At 40.8% G+C, this 20,273-nt stretch overlaps 1 protein-coding gene across 1 annotated transcript; it reads right to left on the bottom strand.

The window, feature by feature from the left end:
• Positions 1 to 2,930: 2,930 nt before the first annotated feature.
• Positions 2,931 to 19,418, bottom strand: LOC132777744 (interferon-induced very large GTPase 1-like). The gene is made up of 5 exons (XM_060780179.2): positions 19,152 to 19,418; positions 14,325 to 14,621; positions 9,005 to 9,142; positions 8,011 to 8,070; positions 2,931 to 7,817 (listed from the first exon to the last, which is right to left on the bottom strand). The coding sequence occupies exons 2-5, from the start codon at positions 14,593 to 14,595 to the stop codon at positions 3,127 to 3,129; spliced, it is 5,160 nt and encodes a 1,719-aa protein (XP_060636162.2). The 5' UTR covers positions 14,596 to 14,621; positions 19,152 to 19,418; the 3' UTR covers positions 2,931 to 3,126.
• Positions 19,419 to 20,273: the final 855 nt, after the last annotated feature.

Here is a 20,273-nt window from a genome sequence, read left to right as displayed (position 1 = left end):
AGGAAAATTGCATTCAAAGCACCCCCATCCAGCCTCTATTTAAAAGCTTCCAAAGAAGGAGCCTCTACCACACTCCGAGACAGAGAGTTCCACTGCTGAACGGCTCTCACAGGAAGTTCTTCCTAATGTTCAGGTGGAATCTCCTTTCCTATAGTTTGAAGCCATTGTTCCATGTCCTGGTCTCCATGGCAGCAGAAAACAAGCTTGCTCCCTCCTCCCTATAACTTATCCTCACGTATTTATACATGGCCATCATGTTGCCTCTCTGCCTTCTCTTCTGCAGGCTAAACATGCCCAGCTCTTTAAGCCACTCCTCATAGAGCTTGTTCTCCAGACCCTTGATCATTTTAGTTGCCCTCCTCTGGATATATTCCAGCTTGTCAAAATCTCCCTTCAATTGTGGTGCCTAGAATTAGACACGGTATTTCAGGTGTAGTCTGACCAAGGCAGAATCAAGGGATAGCATGTCTTCCCTGGATCTTACACACTATACTCCTACTTATGCAGGCCAAAATCCCATGTTTGAGTTTAAAGCATCGTTTTGCCACTTTTCCCTCAACAGCCAACAAGAAGGATCTAATTTTTAAAAAAGATGATTGTTATATTGTACAGAAACTTTTTTTAAAAGTTGGAAGTTGGTAATTAATCAAAAGAGAAACTATAGTCAGGAAATAAAAAGAAGGCCAAGACTGGGCACAACAGCCTTGAAGGAACTGAACCATCAATTCTGTAGTATTTCTAGTTAGGGATAGAAATAAGAAAGCTGGTAGGAAAATAGATCAACTGATATGAAATATGGTGCTGAAGGAGAGCTCTACAGGTACCATGGAGTTTCCAAGAGACCAGCGAGTCCGAGAGCACATCAGGTCTGAATTTTCCCTGGAAGGCTATTGTACTGGGATTGTGGCACAGCTGGCTGAGTGTCCGCTGCATTAAGATCACTCTGACCAAAAGGTCATAAGTTCGAAGCCAGCCCGGGTTGGAGTGGGTTTCCAACCAATTGTGTAGCCTGTTGTCGACCTTTGCAACCCGAAAGACAGTTGCAGCCATGTATAAAGATGTGAGAGGAAGCCACAGGGAGGAGGGAGCAAGCTTGTTTTCTGCTTCCTTGGAGACTAGGACGCGGAACAATGGCTTCAAACTACAAGAGATTCCATCTGAACATGAGGAAGAACTTCCTGACTGTGAGAGCCATTCAGCAGTGGAACTCTCTGCCTCCGAGTGTGGTGGAGGCTCCTTCTTTGGAAGCTTTTAAACAGGGGCTGGATAGCCATCTGTCAGGGGTGATTTGAATGCAATATTCCTGCTTCTTGGCAAGGGGTTGGACTGGATGGCCCATGAAGTTTCCAACTCTTTGATTCTATGATTCTATCTGTCAAGTAGGAAAATTAGGTATCACCTAAAGTGTGGAGAGGCTAAATTAACTAATTTATGAGGCCATAAAAAAAAGACACCAGCAAGCACTCCAGCAAAAAGCATGGAGGGAATGTGGAAGTACTTCATCAGTGTCACAGATGGATGATGAAAATGACAGCTCCCCTGGCGGCCAGAAAAAGTTAAATAGCCTCTGTCTATGTCTGTATATGTTGTATGTCAAAATTGGTATTGAATGTTTGCCATATATGTGTACACTGTAATCCGCCCTGAGTCTCCTGCGGGGTGAGAAGGGCGGAATATAAATGCTGTAAATAATAATAATAATAATAATAATAATACTTTGGGCTCACAGTGAGACAACTGGGGAAATATTATAATGTAAAGCAAATGGCAATAGAAGTAAAGACTGAACTATAGGTGCCTTGCTTGAATTAAGGAAGCCACAGCCCTGTGTTTGTAAGATATGAGCAGAGCAGCCTATAACTTAGGAATTAACGAGACCATAACGTAGGTCTTTCATTCATAGTATCATTATACATCAAAGTTGACTAGATGACAAATAGCAATGAAGTTCTGGGCAAATGACAGAACTGTTCTCTCCTGGCTCCAAATTGACGCCAAGGTAAGAAAGAGGGGACTCTAACTAGGAAAAGGCAATTACAAACCACACCTGGTATTCCTTGCCAGCTCCCCAATCCAAGTATTACCCTGATCTGACCCTAACCTAGATTCAAAAACGAGGTAAGATCTGTTGCGTTTAGGATATAGATCCTACAGGACTTGGTTGAACTCTGTGACCAAAGACGGTTACCCCCTGGAAAGCTTTCTTGGAATGCCATTGCCTATCCATGTTGAGATTACTAAAACATTCACACAAAATGATGTCAGAAAAACATAGCAAATATATTAGTCTGTTTCCTTTACGATTTCTAACCCTAAAGGTCGAGGGAAGGATGTCTTATTACTGACGTGGCCAACCGTCATACAAGGCATTTTTACAAGATGCCTAGTTTTCCACATCCAGTGGGGTCATTTGTTGCTTTACTTAACATAAAATCATAAAAATTTAAATTTCCTTTTGGTCACCATGAAATCTGGCCAATGCTAGGGAAGGGGTGGTCTGGTACTGAGTAATTTCTTTTAGATTGTGCTGTATATTGGTTTTATAGAGTTAAGTAAGCTGCTCTCTTGCCATATCAGGATTTACAAAGTAGGAGATAAAGGTGGAAAGAATTAGGACATTGCCAAACAGGCATAAACCCCCTCACCTTCTTTGACACAAGTAAAATTTTAATACTGTTCATTGTTTCTGAAGCAATCTCAGTGTAAGAGATAAGTTACATATGTCTACCATCAGAACAAGCTGGTTAATACTAATCCTAGGGTAATATTTCTCCCAGGGAGGAAAGGAAATAGAAGAAAAGTTACTAGACTGGTAAAGTTATTGCAAGCAGACTGGGTTCTTTAGAATTAAGAATTTACTGAATATATGCAGACACAGGGAAAGAATCCACCAAAAAAAAAAAAGATAACAAGGCAGTGGCCACATGATTTCAATGACTTTTAATAGATTGTTATTTACTGCAGAAAGTGAGCCAAATCTGACTCACATTAATTAACACGTATATATCATACTAAGGACTGAGTAGGGCTACACTAGTTGAGACCAGCAATTGGATTTAGGTTAGCATTTCTATCACCCTAATAAGGCATTTGGGTGTAAAAGTTAACAATGGCAGCAGCTGTCATTTAGTCTTTCATGTTAAAGGCTTCTTGGATGCTTTCCAGGGCTTGTTGCTTGGTGATTGTGTTCCAATCTGCAGGAAGAACAGCAGGGAGAGCATTATACGCTTCAGCAAACTTCTGGTTATACTTGTTGAATACGAACTTCCAGTAGTCTGAAGCTGCAATGCTAGCATCAGGCTGTATGCGCCAGTCAGGATAAAACTGACGATATTCTTTATAGGGATGCCATTCACTATTTGTGTCCAGGTTTCTGAAACGACTATTTGAGGTGACATCTGAGGAGCATAAGGAATAATCTAGCTCCTTGGTTTCATCATTTCTACACCTCCCTAACCCTTGCGGCCGATGGATCGAGGCAAAATGTTCCTGGTGGTTTCCACCCCCGGCTTCACAAGGGACTTTACAGAAGGGACACTGTTTCCCACAGCCAAAGACACGCTTGAAAATTTCTTCCTGGGGCTTGAATGGAACCTTTTGAAGAATCATATCAATATTAAGTGTAGACTGATCTGCAAGAATTCTCTCCATTACTTCAAAGATACAGACTTGGACATCAGCTGAAAAAGAGCCAACTTTGGAAGTATTATTGAACAGGATAACATCCAGAGAATCTTTAGAAATTACAAGCTCTTCACTCATCTCTTGGCAGAAAAATTCCAGAAATTCAGACAAAGTCTCTGTTTCTGCTGCAGAGATTACCAGGGCCTCTTTAACTTTCTTTATGACAGCAGATAGGATAACTCTTTCCAAGACTGCCAGATCTTGCCTTTTCTCATAGTGGTCCAATAGGTGTGCTTCTATCCAAAACTTGACAAATTTTTTGTAATTGCTTATGTACTCCACATAGTCATCAAAATTTTCATCTTCAAGTAATTTCTTCTGCACTGCAAACTGAAAAAAGCTCCGATTCCCATACTGAATGGATTGCTCACTGCTGAGAAAGTCATCGACTATGTTTATCCCAAGTTTCTTGTAGAGGTAGTCCACCAGAGCTGGCTTTAGACACACATCACAAAAATCGGTGGCTCTCTTCTGGCAAGCGTCTTTCTCATAGTAAAGGTCTTTAAAGATGGAAAAATAGTGAGGTTTCAGGTTTTCTAGTCGCTGATGGGGATTATTTGCTCTGTAGAAGGCATTGTGCATCTCCTGAAAAGAAGCAGCTGCCTCTCGCAGAATGTGATATTTCACCTCTACCTGAAAGTGAATGGTAATAGGAAGTTTCTGAAAATCTTTCTCTTGAAGTTTCTGATTAATCATCCTCAACAATTCACAACAGTACGTTTCAACATAGTCCCCTTTCAGACTGACTTTTTCCATAACATAATTTCGACACGTTTCAATTAGAGACATGGTGGCAATCTCAAATCTACCTAGATAATCCTTGAAGATACTTTTGATTTTCTCATAAAATGACATTTGCAGATACTTATCCTTCATGATGAACAGTTTCTCATGATGATCTGAACTGCAATATAACTCCTGCAAGATCTGATTTGCCAAGCTACCCCGAGACTCTAAATCTTTCCTGAGCTGAAGGAATACATCGTCAAAAATTTTCCGGTGAGGTAAAATAGTAGAGGGCAACTCTTCCAAGGTTTCTTTCCACATTTTCTCAAATTCCTGTTTTAGTACCTCGGAATTCAGTTTGTATTTCCTTTCCTTACATTCTTCCAAGAGTTTGTTTACCTTTCCTTCTATGGTTTTAAAGTATTTAGCCAGCAGATGGTTTATCTTACCTTGTCCTTTACGAATCAGAATGGCCTCCTGACACTTGTTAACTGAAACATTTTCCAGCTGGTTGCGAAGGAACTTTGCACTTCTAATAAACTCTTCCTTATACTTTTCTATGAGGTGCAAATGTTCACCACCACTCTCAAAATAGTTCTCTATAGAGTTTAGCATTTTTTGCTCTCCAGCATCCAGTCTTTGATAAGCCTCAAGCTTTAATGTATCTAAGGCATCAGCTTTCAGCTCTTCTAGGTGGCGATTCTGAATTGAAGTTTCAGCTTTAGATACCCAGAGATGTATCTCTTTCCGGAAATCCCATTCCCATTCTGAATATTTCATTGAGAGCTGGTTATATGCATCAGCCACAAGACTGTTACGGAAGCTGAAGATAAAATTTTCATGTTTTACAGCGTTCCACAGGCTCTTTATCCATTCAACAAACTGGGGAATGTCTTTAGATCTATCTTGTGAGCTTGTCCTCATGAAGTCAAATAAGGACCGTTTCAATTCTGACACACTCTCACTATATCCAAGGTTCACTGGAGCCATGGGTGGGATACCATGCCACAAGCCAGGAATGTACCAGTTGTCTTTTTCTGGATTGTAGTCCATAACATTTGAAAAACACACTTCTCTACGACGATTCTCCATTCTGGCTGCAGCTTTGGTCATTTCATTCAGCTGTTCAAGGAGATGTTTTCTATCCCTCATGTTTTGATCATGAGCAGAAACGTCACTAACATTCTGATGTACAAACTGGCAATTGGGTTTGCGGCCAATGTCCTCCATCCGCAAAAATGCATGGACCACAATTTGCAAGATGTCCTTCATTTCAGTTGCATTTTCCATGGCCAAGTTAACAATGGTGATATCACTGAGTCCAATCACCAAGGTCGCCAACTCATTATCATGCTCATAGCTGTCCTCCAGCTTGGCCAATTCAGGGGCTTTCAAACCTTCTGTGTCTATTACTAAGATAAAATCACAACCAATTTCCTGCTGCAGATTCTCTGAGACTCTAAGGAGTGTCATGAACGCTCCCCGAGTACATCGACCACTGCTGACCGCAAACTGCAGTCCAAACATGGTATTGAGAAGGGTAGATTTGCCAGTGCTTTGTACACCAAGAACTGTTAGAATCTGCATTCTAGATCTGCCCCCTAGCTTATTATGGAGCTCAGTCAGAACATCAGTGACCCACTGCAGGGGGATGTTAGAGGCATCTCCATCAATCAGCTCCATTGGAAATCCTTCCAGCATCAAGTCGGCAGCTATTGCTGGCAGGTGTAGAAATTGCCTTTGGCCCTTTGTCATCCTACCTTCTTTCACCATCATGTATTCTGCTTCATAAAACTGCCCCAGCTCACGCATGAAGTGTTCCACCCCTAAGGAACTTAAGGAAATTAATTTGTCCAGCTGTTTTAATTGCTCTGTGTCATTACCTGTTGTGCGGCATTTCTCTTTATACTCTTCCTGCAATATTAAGAGGTTTCCCCTTGCAATACGATCTAAGCTGAATTTCATCAGTTTCAGAAAGAAATGCTTCTCTGTTGGGCAAAGATGCTGGAGTCCATTAATAAATTTTGTTATGCCATCAGTAAGGTCACACTGATTTTGCTGTGCGCGCAACTGTATCCACTTCTCTCTAAGCTGAGACTTGTAGTCTTCTGTTGGTGTGTCAGCTTGTCCTTTCATTCTGCATTGCTCTTTCTCCACCTTGGCCACATTTCTCCACAAGTCGCCTTGGAGTTTCAGCATTTCTTTCTTGTAATCTGCAACATCTGCTATTTCTTCAGTGATTTCCTTGGCATACAAAGTCCCATTCTGACAGCCCTCTGTATCTGCATCTACCTCAATCCCCAGTTCTCGACTTACATCAGACATTTCTTCTATAGTCATCACTTTCTGAGGAGATGTCACAATGTTTCTCATGGCCAAATGGAGCTTCTTCACAAATTCTGTGGTGTTTTGGCTTTTTTCTTTCACTAGCAACTGTGATCTGGTCAAGTTCAGTAGTGGTGCTAGTCTGTTAAGGGATGCCAGTGCTTCCTTTGATTTCCCTCCTTCAGTATTTAAGATAAAGTAGAATTTAGACGCTAGTTTCCGGAGAGTCAAGAACATGTTATATTCGAATTCGGAAATGTTCTCAACAAAAATAAAGACAGCTGTTGATACTTCTGTTAAAAAACAGAATTGCAACCAATGTGACTCTATGTCTCCACGCAGGTTTGTTATTGCTACAGGTTCTGGAAAAAGATCAGAGTTTTCCCTCCCTGCAGGGAAATACCAGGAAATTTCCACTAGCCCATTACTAATCTCTCGAGCAACATTTCCACAGTCAACATCACGATGTACAAAGAAATCATGGTGGTGTTGAGGGGAGCTGAGAACTTCATTAAGAAGTTTGGATTTGGAGAGACTGCTAGTTCCCATCCGCACAAAGGAAATGGTTGGCATGGAAATAAGCACCAAGTTATCCTCTCTAAAGCCTCTACTCTCAGCTAAGGAATGTGGTCGCCATTTTCTCACAATGGCCCTCATGGCCCAGAGCATGAAGGTACATTTGGGAGTGTCAAGGGGAGGTAAAATCAAAGGAAGGGCAAACTGGCACATGGACATTTTAAGAAAAATCTCCTGTTGAAGGAAACTATCAGAACACAGCAATATGGCACAAAGGACATCAAGAGGGTTTGAAGAAACCTCTGTCTCTACTTCAGGAAGACAAAATATCTCATTCTTCATACTTTCATCTGAATCTTTCTCAGCCTTTGGTACAAGGCTTGTATTTCTAGCAGTTCCATTGAGTGCCATGAGTTTCCTCAAGAAATGCCATGGTAGATCTTCCAGCTTTTGGGGAACCATGATTTTGAGACTTTCTGAGTCAATTTCTAGGATTTCTCTCATAGTGAGCTTGCTTCTGCTTTGCTTGCTGAGCCCCAACTTGTTCAGAAAGCTCTTGACTGTTCCTAGTGGGAGGGAAAAGGGGAGAAAAAATATTCATCATGCAATATTTCTTACCAATTATTTTGGAAGAAAGAAGTAAATGTGCCCAGAAGTGCAGGAATGTTGGGTGAGAGACAGGAGAGAGAAACTTTTACAATACATGTTAAACAGATTAATAAAATGAACAATTTTCTCCAGAAGCTGAGAAATCCTTACCTTCAGGGATATCTTCCTCCATCATATCTACTTTAAGGTCTTCAGTATTGGATGCATCTTCTATCATGCAAAAAAAAGGAGAGGGATAAATGTTTAAGGCAACATGTTCATGAATGTACTGTTCCAAAATTATATCTAAATCTCTATCAGAGAAGTTTTAAATGTAAGAGTATGTTCACAAAACTTTGTGACAGGTTCGCCTTAGGTTTGCCGTAAGTCGGAAACAACATGGAAGGCACACAGCAAACAAATGTAGAACTTTGCTTTAGTGAAGTGGTGTGGAGTTTCTTTTTTCTAGACATCTTCAAAAAGAAACTGGAGAACTACCTGCTGAGGAGGACTGTTTTGAGTAGTCTATGATTTATGCTATTTTATGGATTTTGTATGGCCAACATGGCTACCCTTGAATATGTTTCCTCTGTCAAGGAATGTTCGTTTATCTAGCTGCTGGAAAGAAATTAAAATATCAGTTTGGATGAATAAAAACCTCATCTAACCTTAGAGCTTTAGTGTGGTTAGAAAGACAGAAAGGTACAGAAAACATTGGGAGATCAAAGTTTGCATAAGTTCTAGGGCAGGGAAAGCAATAGTCCTCCAAATACCATAGACCATACTGCCCGAGGTTGATGAGGAATTTAAACCCAACAATCTATGAAGGGGCATAGGTTTCCCATAGGCTAATGAGGAATTCAGTGTTATTGGCTGAAAAATATAATGAAAACTGGATGGGGAAAATCCATTTTTCACACCAAGAACAATTTAAAACAGGGCGATGTGTGGCCTGAATTCAATCTGGCAACCTGAGAAAAATATCCACTTCATCTTTCTCATAGCTTCAGAGAAGAAAGTAAGAGTAATCATATTGATTCAAAAAACAATATGCAAAGGTTCATAACCAATTGATCCAGGAATCATGAAGACTAACTACAGGAATAAACGTTTTTTGCAACTTTAGCACTAAATGGGCTTTCATAAATTAATATTCAGGGCATACCTTCAGAGTTCTTGCTTCCATTCACTGGCAAGGAAGTCACCAAGTCTGGATTTTCTGGTTCACTCTTCTCATTCACAGCTTCAGCAGGAGGAGAGTTACAACTTCCATTTACGTCTGAGCATTCAGTAGGAGAGCAAGCTAACCAAAAGCCTTCAGTTAAAAGCAATTCTATCCAACACCCTCCCTCTAAACAAAAAGAAAGCTGTCCAACTATAAATTTCAGCATCACTTCTAAGAATAATGAAAATGCATACAGACAGTCAGCCTTTCACATTAACTTGGGTTAGGAGCAGAGGACCCCCGTCAAAGTGAAACACTACAAATATAGAAATTACTTTTGTTTACCCAAAGGAATACCTTTCTAAGAATATCTAGGCCATCCAGCACAAATCTATGGTCAACCTCTGCTGAAAGCTGACCACAGAATTGCACTGGGAGACCAAGCAATAGCTAGAATCTTCTCTAGCTATCTCTTGGTCCTCCAATATGATTGAAGGAGGTTGATCAAAGAGACACTCTCTAGAAAAAGCACGAGCAGAATTTGGCCCTCCAGGTGTTTTGGACTTCCAACTCCTATAATTCCTAACAGCCGCTAGGAATGTAGAGTGATGGCTGTATTAGTATTAAATATTCTTCCGGAAGAAGAGCCAGATAACCTATGCTGAGATTTGGATATTGGTCATTTGATTAACATTCTGCAACCCTATCAAACCACATAGGATTGAGCATAAGATGAGAAATACCATGACATGGGCAATCCTAACTTTAATATTCAACTATATATCTCCACACTTCAGGATCTTGAGTAATTCCTGAGGAATAACAACAACAATTCATTTATGTATATATTCCATCTGTGCCCCAATAATGAGATTCAAGGCAACTATCAACAGTGTAGATGTAGAAGATCATTTAGGTGCCACACAAGTTATTGGGGAAGTTATTGAGGGCTTAACTTGTACTTATTCCTATCTCTAACTCTCTAGAGACTAGGCTTTGTTTTTCTCTCCTATTTATTTATTTTATTTATTTCGTATACTTCTGCCCTGCCCTTCTCAACCCCCAAGGGGGGACTCAGGGCAGCTTACAAAATGGCACAATTCGATGCCTACACAATAATACAATAAACGTATAAAAACAACAGTTAAACGGTTAAATAATTAAAACAATTAAAACAACAATATATATCACAGTCAATAGCCAATCTCAAGCACAGCGTTCACCAACTCAGAGTCCATACTTCGTTCCACATTGTCTATTCCTATCCGTCGTTGCAGTCCTTTATTTATCTGCCAGATTGCCCAAATGTCTGGTCCCACATCCATGTTTTTAAGTTCTTTCTGAAGGAAAGGAGGGATGTCGCTGATCTAATTTCCCCAGGGAGTGAATTCCATAGGTGAGGGGCCACCACTGAGAAGGCCCTGCTCCTCGTCCCCGCCAATCTCACTTGTGACAGAGGCGGGGCCGAGAGCAGGGCCTCCCCAGAGGATTTCAAACTCCGAGGTGGGACATAGAGGGAGATGCGTTCGGACAGATACGCTGGCCTGGAACTGTATAGGGTTTTGTAGGTCAAAACCAGCACTTTGAATTGTGCTCGGAACTGGATCGGCAGCCAGTGGAGCTGACACAACAGGGGGGTGGTATGCTCCCTGTATGATGCTCCGGTGAGCAATCTGGCTGCCTCCCGCTGGACTAATTGAAGTTTCCGAACAGTCTACAAAGGCAACCCCATGTAGAGTGCGTTGCAGTAATCTATCCGCGATGTAACAAGGGCGTGGACCACCGTGGCCAGATCCGACTTCCCATGGGAGATGAGAATCCTATATGCATATACGCACTCGTGCATGCACACACTAAACAAAGACAGATGAAGAGAGCATGGAAATGAAGAGAAAGGAGAAGATTCTATTCCAAGCAAGCAATCTTACATATTAGCAGAAGGGTAGCTTATACATGAAGGCGCCTTCCTTCAGGTAATTCTTAGAAGTACAGCTGGCTTTGCTAAGGCCTCTTCCACACAGCTGTATAAAATCCACATTGAACTGAATTATATAGCAGTGTGGACTCAGATAACCAAGTTCAAAGCAGATATTGTGCATTATCTGCCTTGATATTCTATGGCTGTGTGGAAGGGCCCTAAGAAACCTGATATTTAACCCACAGAGATGTTTCAATGAAAGATGGGGAGACAAATCAAATTGCACAAAGGAGGCACCAAACATGCTGAGATGGAAAGGATCAGAGGAAGCCCTTGGGCAATAATGGTGGTTCCCCAGCTACACTTGATCTCCCACCAATAAACTGAATTTCTGTGAATAAGTTGTAACAAAGGGGAAACTCCATATCCTGTTGACCCCCAAGCCAGGTCCATAACTGATGACTAAAGGAAGAACAACTGAAAACAAAAGGTCTAAAAAGGGAAAGCAAAGCCTTGAGCAACTCAGTATTATGCAAAAAAAAAAAAAAACAACAAAAAAAATTGAACAAACTGGGTCCACAGTCCATGAGGCATGTATTATGCAATTTCAGAGATAAAAGAAATCACCAATATTTCATCAGTGCAAACCAGAATTGTAAGTATTGCTCAGAAGATCTAGGACACTTATTTCCTTTCAGGATCATTCTAAGGCCCTCTATCTACACTGCCATATAATACAGATTATCAAAGCAAATAATCCACATTATCTGCTTTGAACTGGTTTATATGAGTCTACACTGCCTTATAATCCAGTTCAAAGCAGATAATCTGGATTTTATATGGCAGTGTAGAAGAAGGTGTAACATAAGTGGATGTGTTATGATCCTCTTTCCTTGTAAACAATTCTAAAGTGTACTTAAGCCTAAAGTGCATATAATAAAGTTTAGTTCGTTCATAATTTGTACCTCAGTCTTTCCTCTTTTCTTTTGGCTCCTCCACTGTCAACTGAACAGAAATCCGACCTCTGCCCAATTATACTAGTATGTAAAGCATCAATGCCAATTGATTACACTGGGAAAATAATACTATTAATTTTTCTGTCATCCATTAACTCCTGACAACAGTGAAAATGCCCAGAGAACACTCTGCTTTGCTAACCTTGGTGTTCAGTACTTGAAAAACAAGATTGTAGACTTCATGGTGGATATGGAATTCCCTACATTTCTTCCCAAGGGCATTTTATGCCCTCTGATTGCAATACTCTGACTCCACTTTAACTGCAACCCTATGGAATTCTGGGATTTGCAGTTTACAGAGAAGTATTTAGAAATATCAGGCAGACAGCTCTAGCGCTAGTGTTTCACTAAACTACAAACCCTAGGATTCCATAATGAGAAATACCATGGCATGGTAAAATATTAATGTTAATATTCATTTTGACACTTCAGGGTCTTCTTTCGTTCTTTCATAGCTGCCCTTCCATGTCCTGGGGTACATCTGCACTGTTGTTAGTTGCCTTGAGTCTCATTATTAGGAGACGGTATATAGATAAATGCATCATCATCATCATCATTCCTCAGTGCCCTTTTCTGCTAATTGAAAAACTAATTCATTTTCTCCCAACTTATTCTCTCAGATACTCAAAGGAAGTTCTGGGACTGGCGGCTGGCTCATTTATAGCCTTTACCACACCTAAGCTCTGAACTCAACAGGTGCTATGAAGTCACCATTTCTCAACCTCAGATAATTCAATTGTAAAATGGGGATAATAGTGGCCAACACCTCAAGGTGTGATGGCCATAAAATACGGTGCAGTTAGGGCGCTGCATTAATTATTAATTATTATCACCTTAATTTAATTTGTTCACAGCTCTTTGCAATCAGCAATTCTACTATTTTCAAAAGCTGAGGAGAAGCAATTTGAGAACTCCAGAACGCAGAGGTTCGATGAAAACATTGCAAAAAGTATGGAACCTTGTGACCAGGATCCTACACCAAGCAGTCAGGATGTTAACACTATTTGTAGTTTAGTGTCCTTCTCAGGTGCAAGTAAGCTCCAAGAGGGACCTTCATTTCTGCTGCTCACTAGTGGAGGGAAATGGACAGTGTGCAGAAGGATACTCAGGGTGAATCAACACTGTAGAATTAATGCAGTTTGACACCACTTTAACTGCCATGGCTCAATACTGTGGAATCATGGCAGCTATTTATTTATTTATTTATTTATTTATTTATTTGCGACATTTATATGCTGCCCTTCTCACCCCGAAGGGGACTCAGAGCGGCTTATAAGATATTTTGAAAAGTTTTTAACCTTCTCTGCCAAAAAGTGCTGTCCCCCCACCCCCACCCCCCAAATACAAAGCCTGGGATTTGACAGCATTGAGCCATGGCAGTAAAAGTGATGTCAACTTGTATTCGTTCTATAAAATCCCTGCAGTTTTCCGCAAACTGCCAAAATCAGGGGAAAGCTGGTTTAAACACGAAGTATGTCTCTGTGTTGCTTTATGCTTTAAGGCCCCTTCTACGGAGCTGAATAAAATCCAACATTATCTGCTTTAAACTGGGATATATGGCAGCGTGGACTCTGATATTCCAGTTCAAAGCAAATATTTTGGGGTATTTTGCCTTGATATTCTAGGTTATATGGCTGTTTCGAAGGGTCCTGAGAGAGCTGTGTCTGGGCCCTTCCACACTCCTATATTCCAGAATATTAACACAGATGTAGAAGGGGCCACAGCCATATAACCCAGAATATTATGTAAGAAAATCCCACAATATCTGCTTTGAACTGGGTTTTCTGAGCCCACACTCAGATAATGTGGGATTTTCTGCCTTGATATTCTGGGATATAGGGCTGTGTGGAAGGGCCCTTTGTCTCTCTTTTGAGAGCTGTCAGAATAAAGATTTGGGGCAGGACCCAAAAGGATAGCTACCTGTAGCCCATTTCAAAAGTTCTCATGTAGCATTAATGGATTCTACATTCACCAATATAGAACATGTGCAGAGAAGGGCAAACAAAATGGTCAAAGGTCTGGAAACCAAGCGTAGGTGGGTATACTGAGAGGGGACATGATAGCCATGTTTAAATATTTCAAAGAGTGTCACCTTGAGGAAGGGGTAACCTACTCTAGATACTAGGCCATGGAACAGTGAATCCAAACTTCACGAGATTCTATCTAAATATTAGGAAATATTTCCTCACTTTGGAAATCTTGATAGAAGAATATGCTGCTTGGGAGCATGGTGGAGTCTCCTTCTCTGGAAATTTTTAAGCAGAGGCTATCTGTCAGGAGAGCTTTGATTGTGTGTTCCTGCATGGCAAATGGGGTTGGACTGGATGGCCTTTGTGGATGGCCCTATGATTATATGAATGGTGAATCCTACCAAACATCAACTCACCACTCGCTGGAGGCCATAAGGCAGCAGGCAGGTCTGGAAAGATACTCCGTATGCTTTCCAGAAACCGATGGCAAATCTCTTCGCCCTTGCGTTGGATCTTGACCAAAAGTTTGCGCATCTTCTCCTTGGAGGACTGAAGCTTGTCCAATTCACTGTAATCTGTCTCTGAGATAAAGCCTTGGGAAGCTGCATCGTCCAAGATGAGATCAGGCGCCCTTTCAAGAAAGGCGATGAGCTTCTCACGCTCCCTCCGAATGGTCTCAAAGGCCATGGAGGCAAGCTGTGGTGATGATGTTCCTACACAAAAGCAGATCAATTCTTTTTAGAACTTCTTCAATATGAACAGCTTTCACCTATTCTTCAAGTAAAGCCAGAGCTTGAAAATGATCTTCCGACCAATATGGGAGTTAAAAGTCCACAAAAGTATTTCTTCCAAATCTTTGGTGCACATCCCTATGAACAAGACATATGTATCTACAAACAACAGAGGGGATGGAGATCTGGATTAGCTGGTTAGATTGTTTTAAAAGTGCCTTTGATTAACTGGCTGCATTTTCCCATAGTAAAGAACAGGAGAAACAGAATAAACACTAGTATAATAGTTAGAACAGACCTACAGAACCTTGTTCATAACTTGGGGTTTGCCTGTATCTGCCCCTTCTTAGAGCCATATTATTAAAAATTACTCTGAGCACAAAGTTTGGTGGAGCAGAAAATTTCTTTATAAAAATACCTGCAGATACTGGTGTCTTTACGATCATCATCATCATCATCATCATCATCAATCAATCAATCAATAAAAGGCACACCCCAACATTCATTGTGTGAGTCTTTTAACTCTTCCTTTTCACAAAGTCTCACTCCTCTCTGATTTGATCAACGGTGTCATAGAGTCTATGGTAGTGTTTCTCAACCTTGGGGTCAGGAGCCAGTGGGGGGGGGGGTCAGGAGGGCTGTGTCATGAGGTCGCCAAAGACCATCAGAAAACACAGTATTTTCTATTGGTCGTGGGGGTTCTGTGTGGGACGTTTGGCCCAATTCTATCATTGGTGGGGTTCAAAATACTATTTGATTGTAGGTTAACTATAAATACCAGAAACAACAACTCACAAATGTCAATGTCTATTTTCCCCAAACTCCACCAGCATTCACATTTGGGCATATTGAGTATTTGTGCCAAGTTTGGTCCAGATCCATCATTGCTTGAGTCCACAGCACTCTCTGGATGTAGGTGAAACAGAACTCTAAAACTCAAGGTCAATGCCCACCAAACTCTTCCAATATTTCCTGTTGGTTATGGGAGTTCTGTGTGTCAAGTTTAGTTCAATTCCATCATTGGTGGAGTTCCGAATGCCCTTTGATTATAGGTTAACTATAAATCCCAGCAACTACAACTCCCAAAAGGCAACATCATGCCCCCCCCCCCACAAGTATTCAAATTTGGACGTATTGGGTATTTCTGCCAAAATTGGTCCAGTGAATGAAAATACACCCTGCATATCAGATATTTACATTACAATTCATAACAGTAGCAAAATTACAGTTATGAAGTAGCAACAAAATATTTTTATGGTTGGCAGTCACCACAACCTGAGGAACTATATTAAGGTTGCGGCATTTGGAAGGTTGTGAAACACTGGTCTATGGGCTTATCAGAGTTGTTATAAATTTAAGACAACCTCAAACCAATTAAATATTTCTTGCCCTTCTTTGGCAGGGTTATTCCCAATTTGGCCAACTTATTCCTTTATCTTTTCAACTTTCAAGTATGCAAGTCATCTTGACCGCAGCTGCACTTTTTCACACCTGTTTTGACTGCACCTTCCCTTTTTTCTTCCTTATCTTCAAGGTTTTTCTGGCAATTAAAATTGTCTGTGGCCAGCAATTTTTCTTATCAGCAGCAAAACACAAACCTTAATAAATGCAACATATTCTTCAATAAACTACTTTATTTACCAATCTATTTCTAATGAACCTATCCTATTGATTGTCGTCGTCTAATGAATCTAGTCTATATTATTTAAGGCACTAATTTTATATTTTGTAAAAACAGAATTTTATCATTTCTTTCAATACTGATTAAGGATTGGAACAATCTGAATTCCAATCCCCCCACTTGGCTGCAAAAATATCTCAGTGAGTTTTGGCTCTCTACAGTTTCTCAACCTAAACTAGCTCTGTAGATAGCAAGCAGTATTGGTTGAAATTCTCTTTTTGTTGTTCTTAAGTTTCACTAAATCAATAGCAGTAGGGTTTTTGTATTGTTTTGTTTTTTGCATTCTATCTTGACAGTGTCTCTGGATTCAATTCAGAGTCCCTTCTGACTCCAAGTCAATTAAGCCTAATCATACATACCTATTTTTGTGCTACTGTAAAATTATCTTGGGGTGTTTTGCCGTTTTAATTAGATTCTAATGCTCTTTGGGCACAAATGTACATATTTCAATCTGTTAAATGTTGGAGACTGCATTGTCCTTGGCCACTTCTGCTTTGACTTTAATTTTAGTTCCAGCTCAATTGCTGCCTCCAGTCTATATCAACAAACACACCCATAAATTACTCATATACCACATTTTTGCTTTCACTTTCTATTCTTTACAAATCTTTGGTATTTCTGAAGGAAAGAGAAACTTAATCACTGAACATTAACCCTTTAGAGCAGTGGTTCTCAATCTTCCTAATGCCGCAACCCCTTAGTAAAGGTCCTCACGTTGTGGTAACCCCCAACCATAACGTTATTTTCATTGCTACTTCTTTAATTTTGCTCCTGTTATGAATAGTAATGTAAATATCTGATATGCAGGATGTATTTTCATTCACTGGACCAAATTTGGCACAAATACCCAATACACCCAAATTTGAATACTGATGTGGTTGGGGGGGGGGGGGGTTGATTTTGCCATTTGGGAATGTTGGAGTTGCTGGGATTTATAGTTCCCCTAAAATCAAAGAGCCTTTTGAACTCCATCAATGATGGAACTGAATAAAAGTTGGCACACAGAATTCCCATGGCCAAGAGAAATACTGGGAGAGTCTGGTGGACACTGACCTTGAGTTTTTGGAGTTGTAGTTCACCTCAATCCAGAGAACACTGTGGACTCAAACAGTGATGGATATGCCCAAATGTGAATACTGGTAGAGTTTGGGGAAAACAGACCTTGCCATTTGGGAGTTGTAGTTGTTGGGATTAATAGTTCACCCACAATGAAATAGCATTCTGAACCCCACCAATGATAGAATTGGACCAAACTTCCCACACAGAACACCCATGACAAAGAGAACATGCTATGTTTTCTGATGGTCTTTGGTGATGCCTCTGACACCCCCTCGCGACCCCCACAGGGGTCCCGATTCCCAGGTTGAGAAACACTGCTTTAGAGGTATTTCCACCAACCCACCCTCCAATCTATTTATCTTTTTCTTTGGTATAGTGGTAGGACTTCAGGAATTAGGTGGACAACTAGTAGTTACTATCAATCACAGCAATAATACATGTTTTAAAAGGATTGCTTGTGTAATATTAAAATCTTTTTGAAAAAATCTTTTGCTAAGAATTCAAAATTACATTGTCAACACACATTTCGGTGCCTCAAATGTTATCCTGTTTCTGGTTCTATTTGACCTGCTGATTCCAAAAATTGCAATAGTTTCCCCCTATTAGGGCAAGTTTTTGAGATACTGAGCATATGCCATCTACAAGTTGCCATCTTGCCCACAGAAAACCATGATAGCCCTATCTAAGAAACTAGGGTTGATGCAATCTATCCACTACAGTGCTGGAGACAAGGGTTCAAATCCCTGCTCAGCCATGGGCCCTTCCACACAGCCCTGTATCCCAGAATATCAAGGCAGAAAATCCCACGTTATCTGAGTGTGGACTCAGGCCGTTTCACAAAGCTGAATAAAATCCCACAATATCTGCTTTGAACTGAAATATATGGCAGCGTGGACTCAGATAACCCAGTTCAAAGCAGATAATGTGGGATTTTTTGCCTTGATATTCTGGGTTATATGGCTGTGTGGAAGGGCCCTCAGATAACCCAGCTGAAAGCAGATATTGTGGGCTTTTCTGCCTTGATATTCTAGAATATAGGGCTATGTTGAAGGACCCTATGGGTCCAGTCACACCCTTCCAGGGCGCTTCCACACAGCCGTATAACCCAGAATATCAAGGCAGAAAATCCCACAATATCTGCATTGAATTGGGGCCCCTTCCATGCAGCTGTACAAAATCCCATATTATTTGCTTTGAACTGGGCTATATGGCAGTGTGGACTCAAGATAACCCAGTTCAAAGCAGATATTGTGGGATTTTCTGCCTTGATATTCTGGGATATAGGGGTCCAGTCACACCCTCTCAGAGCCCTTCTCCACACCCATATAACCCAGAATATCAAGGCAGAAAATGATATGAGAGATAAAGAGAAACAGACACAATATTATAACTGGCTGAAAAATGGGATGGCAAAGGATTAATCTGTCAAATTGTGACAGCTAGAGAGTAACATTTATAACAAATTCCCAACTAAGCAATAGAATAAACAAATAGTGAATAAATGGCTTCCTTTAAGGGTGCATCTACATTGTGCAATGAATGCAGTTTGCCACCTTTTTAACTACCAAGGCTGACTGCTATAGAGTTCTGGGATTTGTAGTTTGGTGAGGCACTGCACTTTTTGGCAGAGAAGGCTACACACCTTGTAAAGCTATAATTCCAATGATCCATAGGATCGAGTCATGGGAGTTAAAGTGATGTCAAACAGCATTAATTCTACAGTGTAGATGCATTCTAAATCTATCCAAAAGATATTTATATATAGATCTTACACTTTTTCTGAGGACTTCCTTCCAGGTTTCAAGCAAGCAGTTCTTTGTAGAGCTGTTTAGGCAAGCTGATTCCTCAAAACCATTCTCATATAGATGAAATCTTACACCATAGCTGTTTCTCTGCTTTAATTCCTTCTTGTCTCTGTCTTTTCTTGCCTTCGCCACTTCTGCTTTTTTCAATTATTCAATGGTATTTTCACCTCAGCATCCTCTTCCAGCCTCCACATCAACTAACTGACCCACCCTTGGCTTTGATTGCTCATATACTACAATTTAGGTTTCGCTTTCTATTACCTGTAAATCTGTTTGAAGGAAAAGGAAAGCTAAGCAGTGAGCATTAACCCTATCTGTGCAGTATCTCTCTGGCCCCATTCTACACTGCCATATACAATCCAGATTATCTGCTTTGAACTGAATTATATCGCAAGGGAGACTCATATAATGTTGGAGCATGCAAGGTATCAGTTAAGATGCATGGAGCTGATTGGTTGAGCAATTCCCAGGGAGCAAGCTGAGCCTGGGACTTTTGGTTATTGTTACATTTTTGTTCAGGTTTGAGCTATGCAGCTGCAGAGAGAAAAAGAGAGAAGCAGAGAGTCAGAGTTTGGAGCGTGCTCTCGCTTCATGACCTGCTGAAGGAGTTTATCCACATGGACAAGGAAAGACCATTTTAAATCTCTCATATTAGGGCATTATGTGAGTTGATGCAACTGATCACGTTGTACATATGTTGTTGGAGCCCCCAGTGGCGCAGTGGGTTAAAGCCCTGTGCCGGCAGGACTGAAGACCGACAGGTCGCAGGTTCGAATCCGGGGAGAGGCGGATGAGCTCCCTCTATCAGCTCCAGCTCCTCATGCGAGGACATGAGAGAATCCTCCCACAAGGATGATAAAACATCAAAAAATCATCCGGGCGTCCCCTGGGCAACGTCCTTGCAGACGGCCAATTCTCTCACAACAGGACACTCCTGACACGACAGAAAAACAAAAACAAAACATATGTTGTTCTGAATTAAGAAGAGTAAAGATAGGAGCTGTCAAAGTGGACTCCAGTAGTGAGATTGGAGGGGAAAGTCCTTTATCCATAAAGTGGTGTTAAAATCAGTGCCTGGGGTCTACTCCA

Source organism: Anolis sagrei, chromosome 6 (assembly GCF_037176765.1).
Source record: "Anolis sagrei isolate rAnoSag1 chromosome 6, rAnoSag1.mat, whole genome shotgun sequence".
Taxonomy (NCBI): domain Eukaryota; kingdom Metazoa; phylum Chordata; class Lepidosauria; order Squamata; family Dactyloidae; genus Anolis; species Anolis sagrei.
This window is presented reverse-complemented; position numbering and strand designations above follow the sequence as displayed.

Bases quoted from the DNA above. Each gene is read 5' to 3' on its own strand.
- LOC132777744 (XM_060780179.2), bottom strand. From the start codon at position 14,595: ATGGCCTTTGAGACCATTCGGAGGGAGCGTGAGAAGCTCATCGCCTTT. The intron at 9,143-14,324 runs GTGAGTTGATGT...GCTTTTGGTTAG, and splicing joins CTTATGGCCTCCAGCGAGTG to CTTGCTCTCCTACTGAATGC. The intron at 8,071-9,004 runs GTATGCCCTGAA...TTTGCATGATAG, and splicing joins TGGAAGCAAGAACTCTGAAG to AAGATGCATCCAATACTGAA.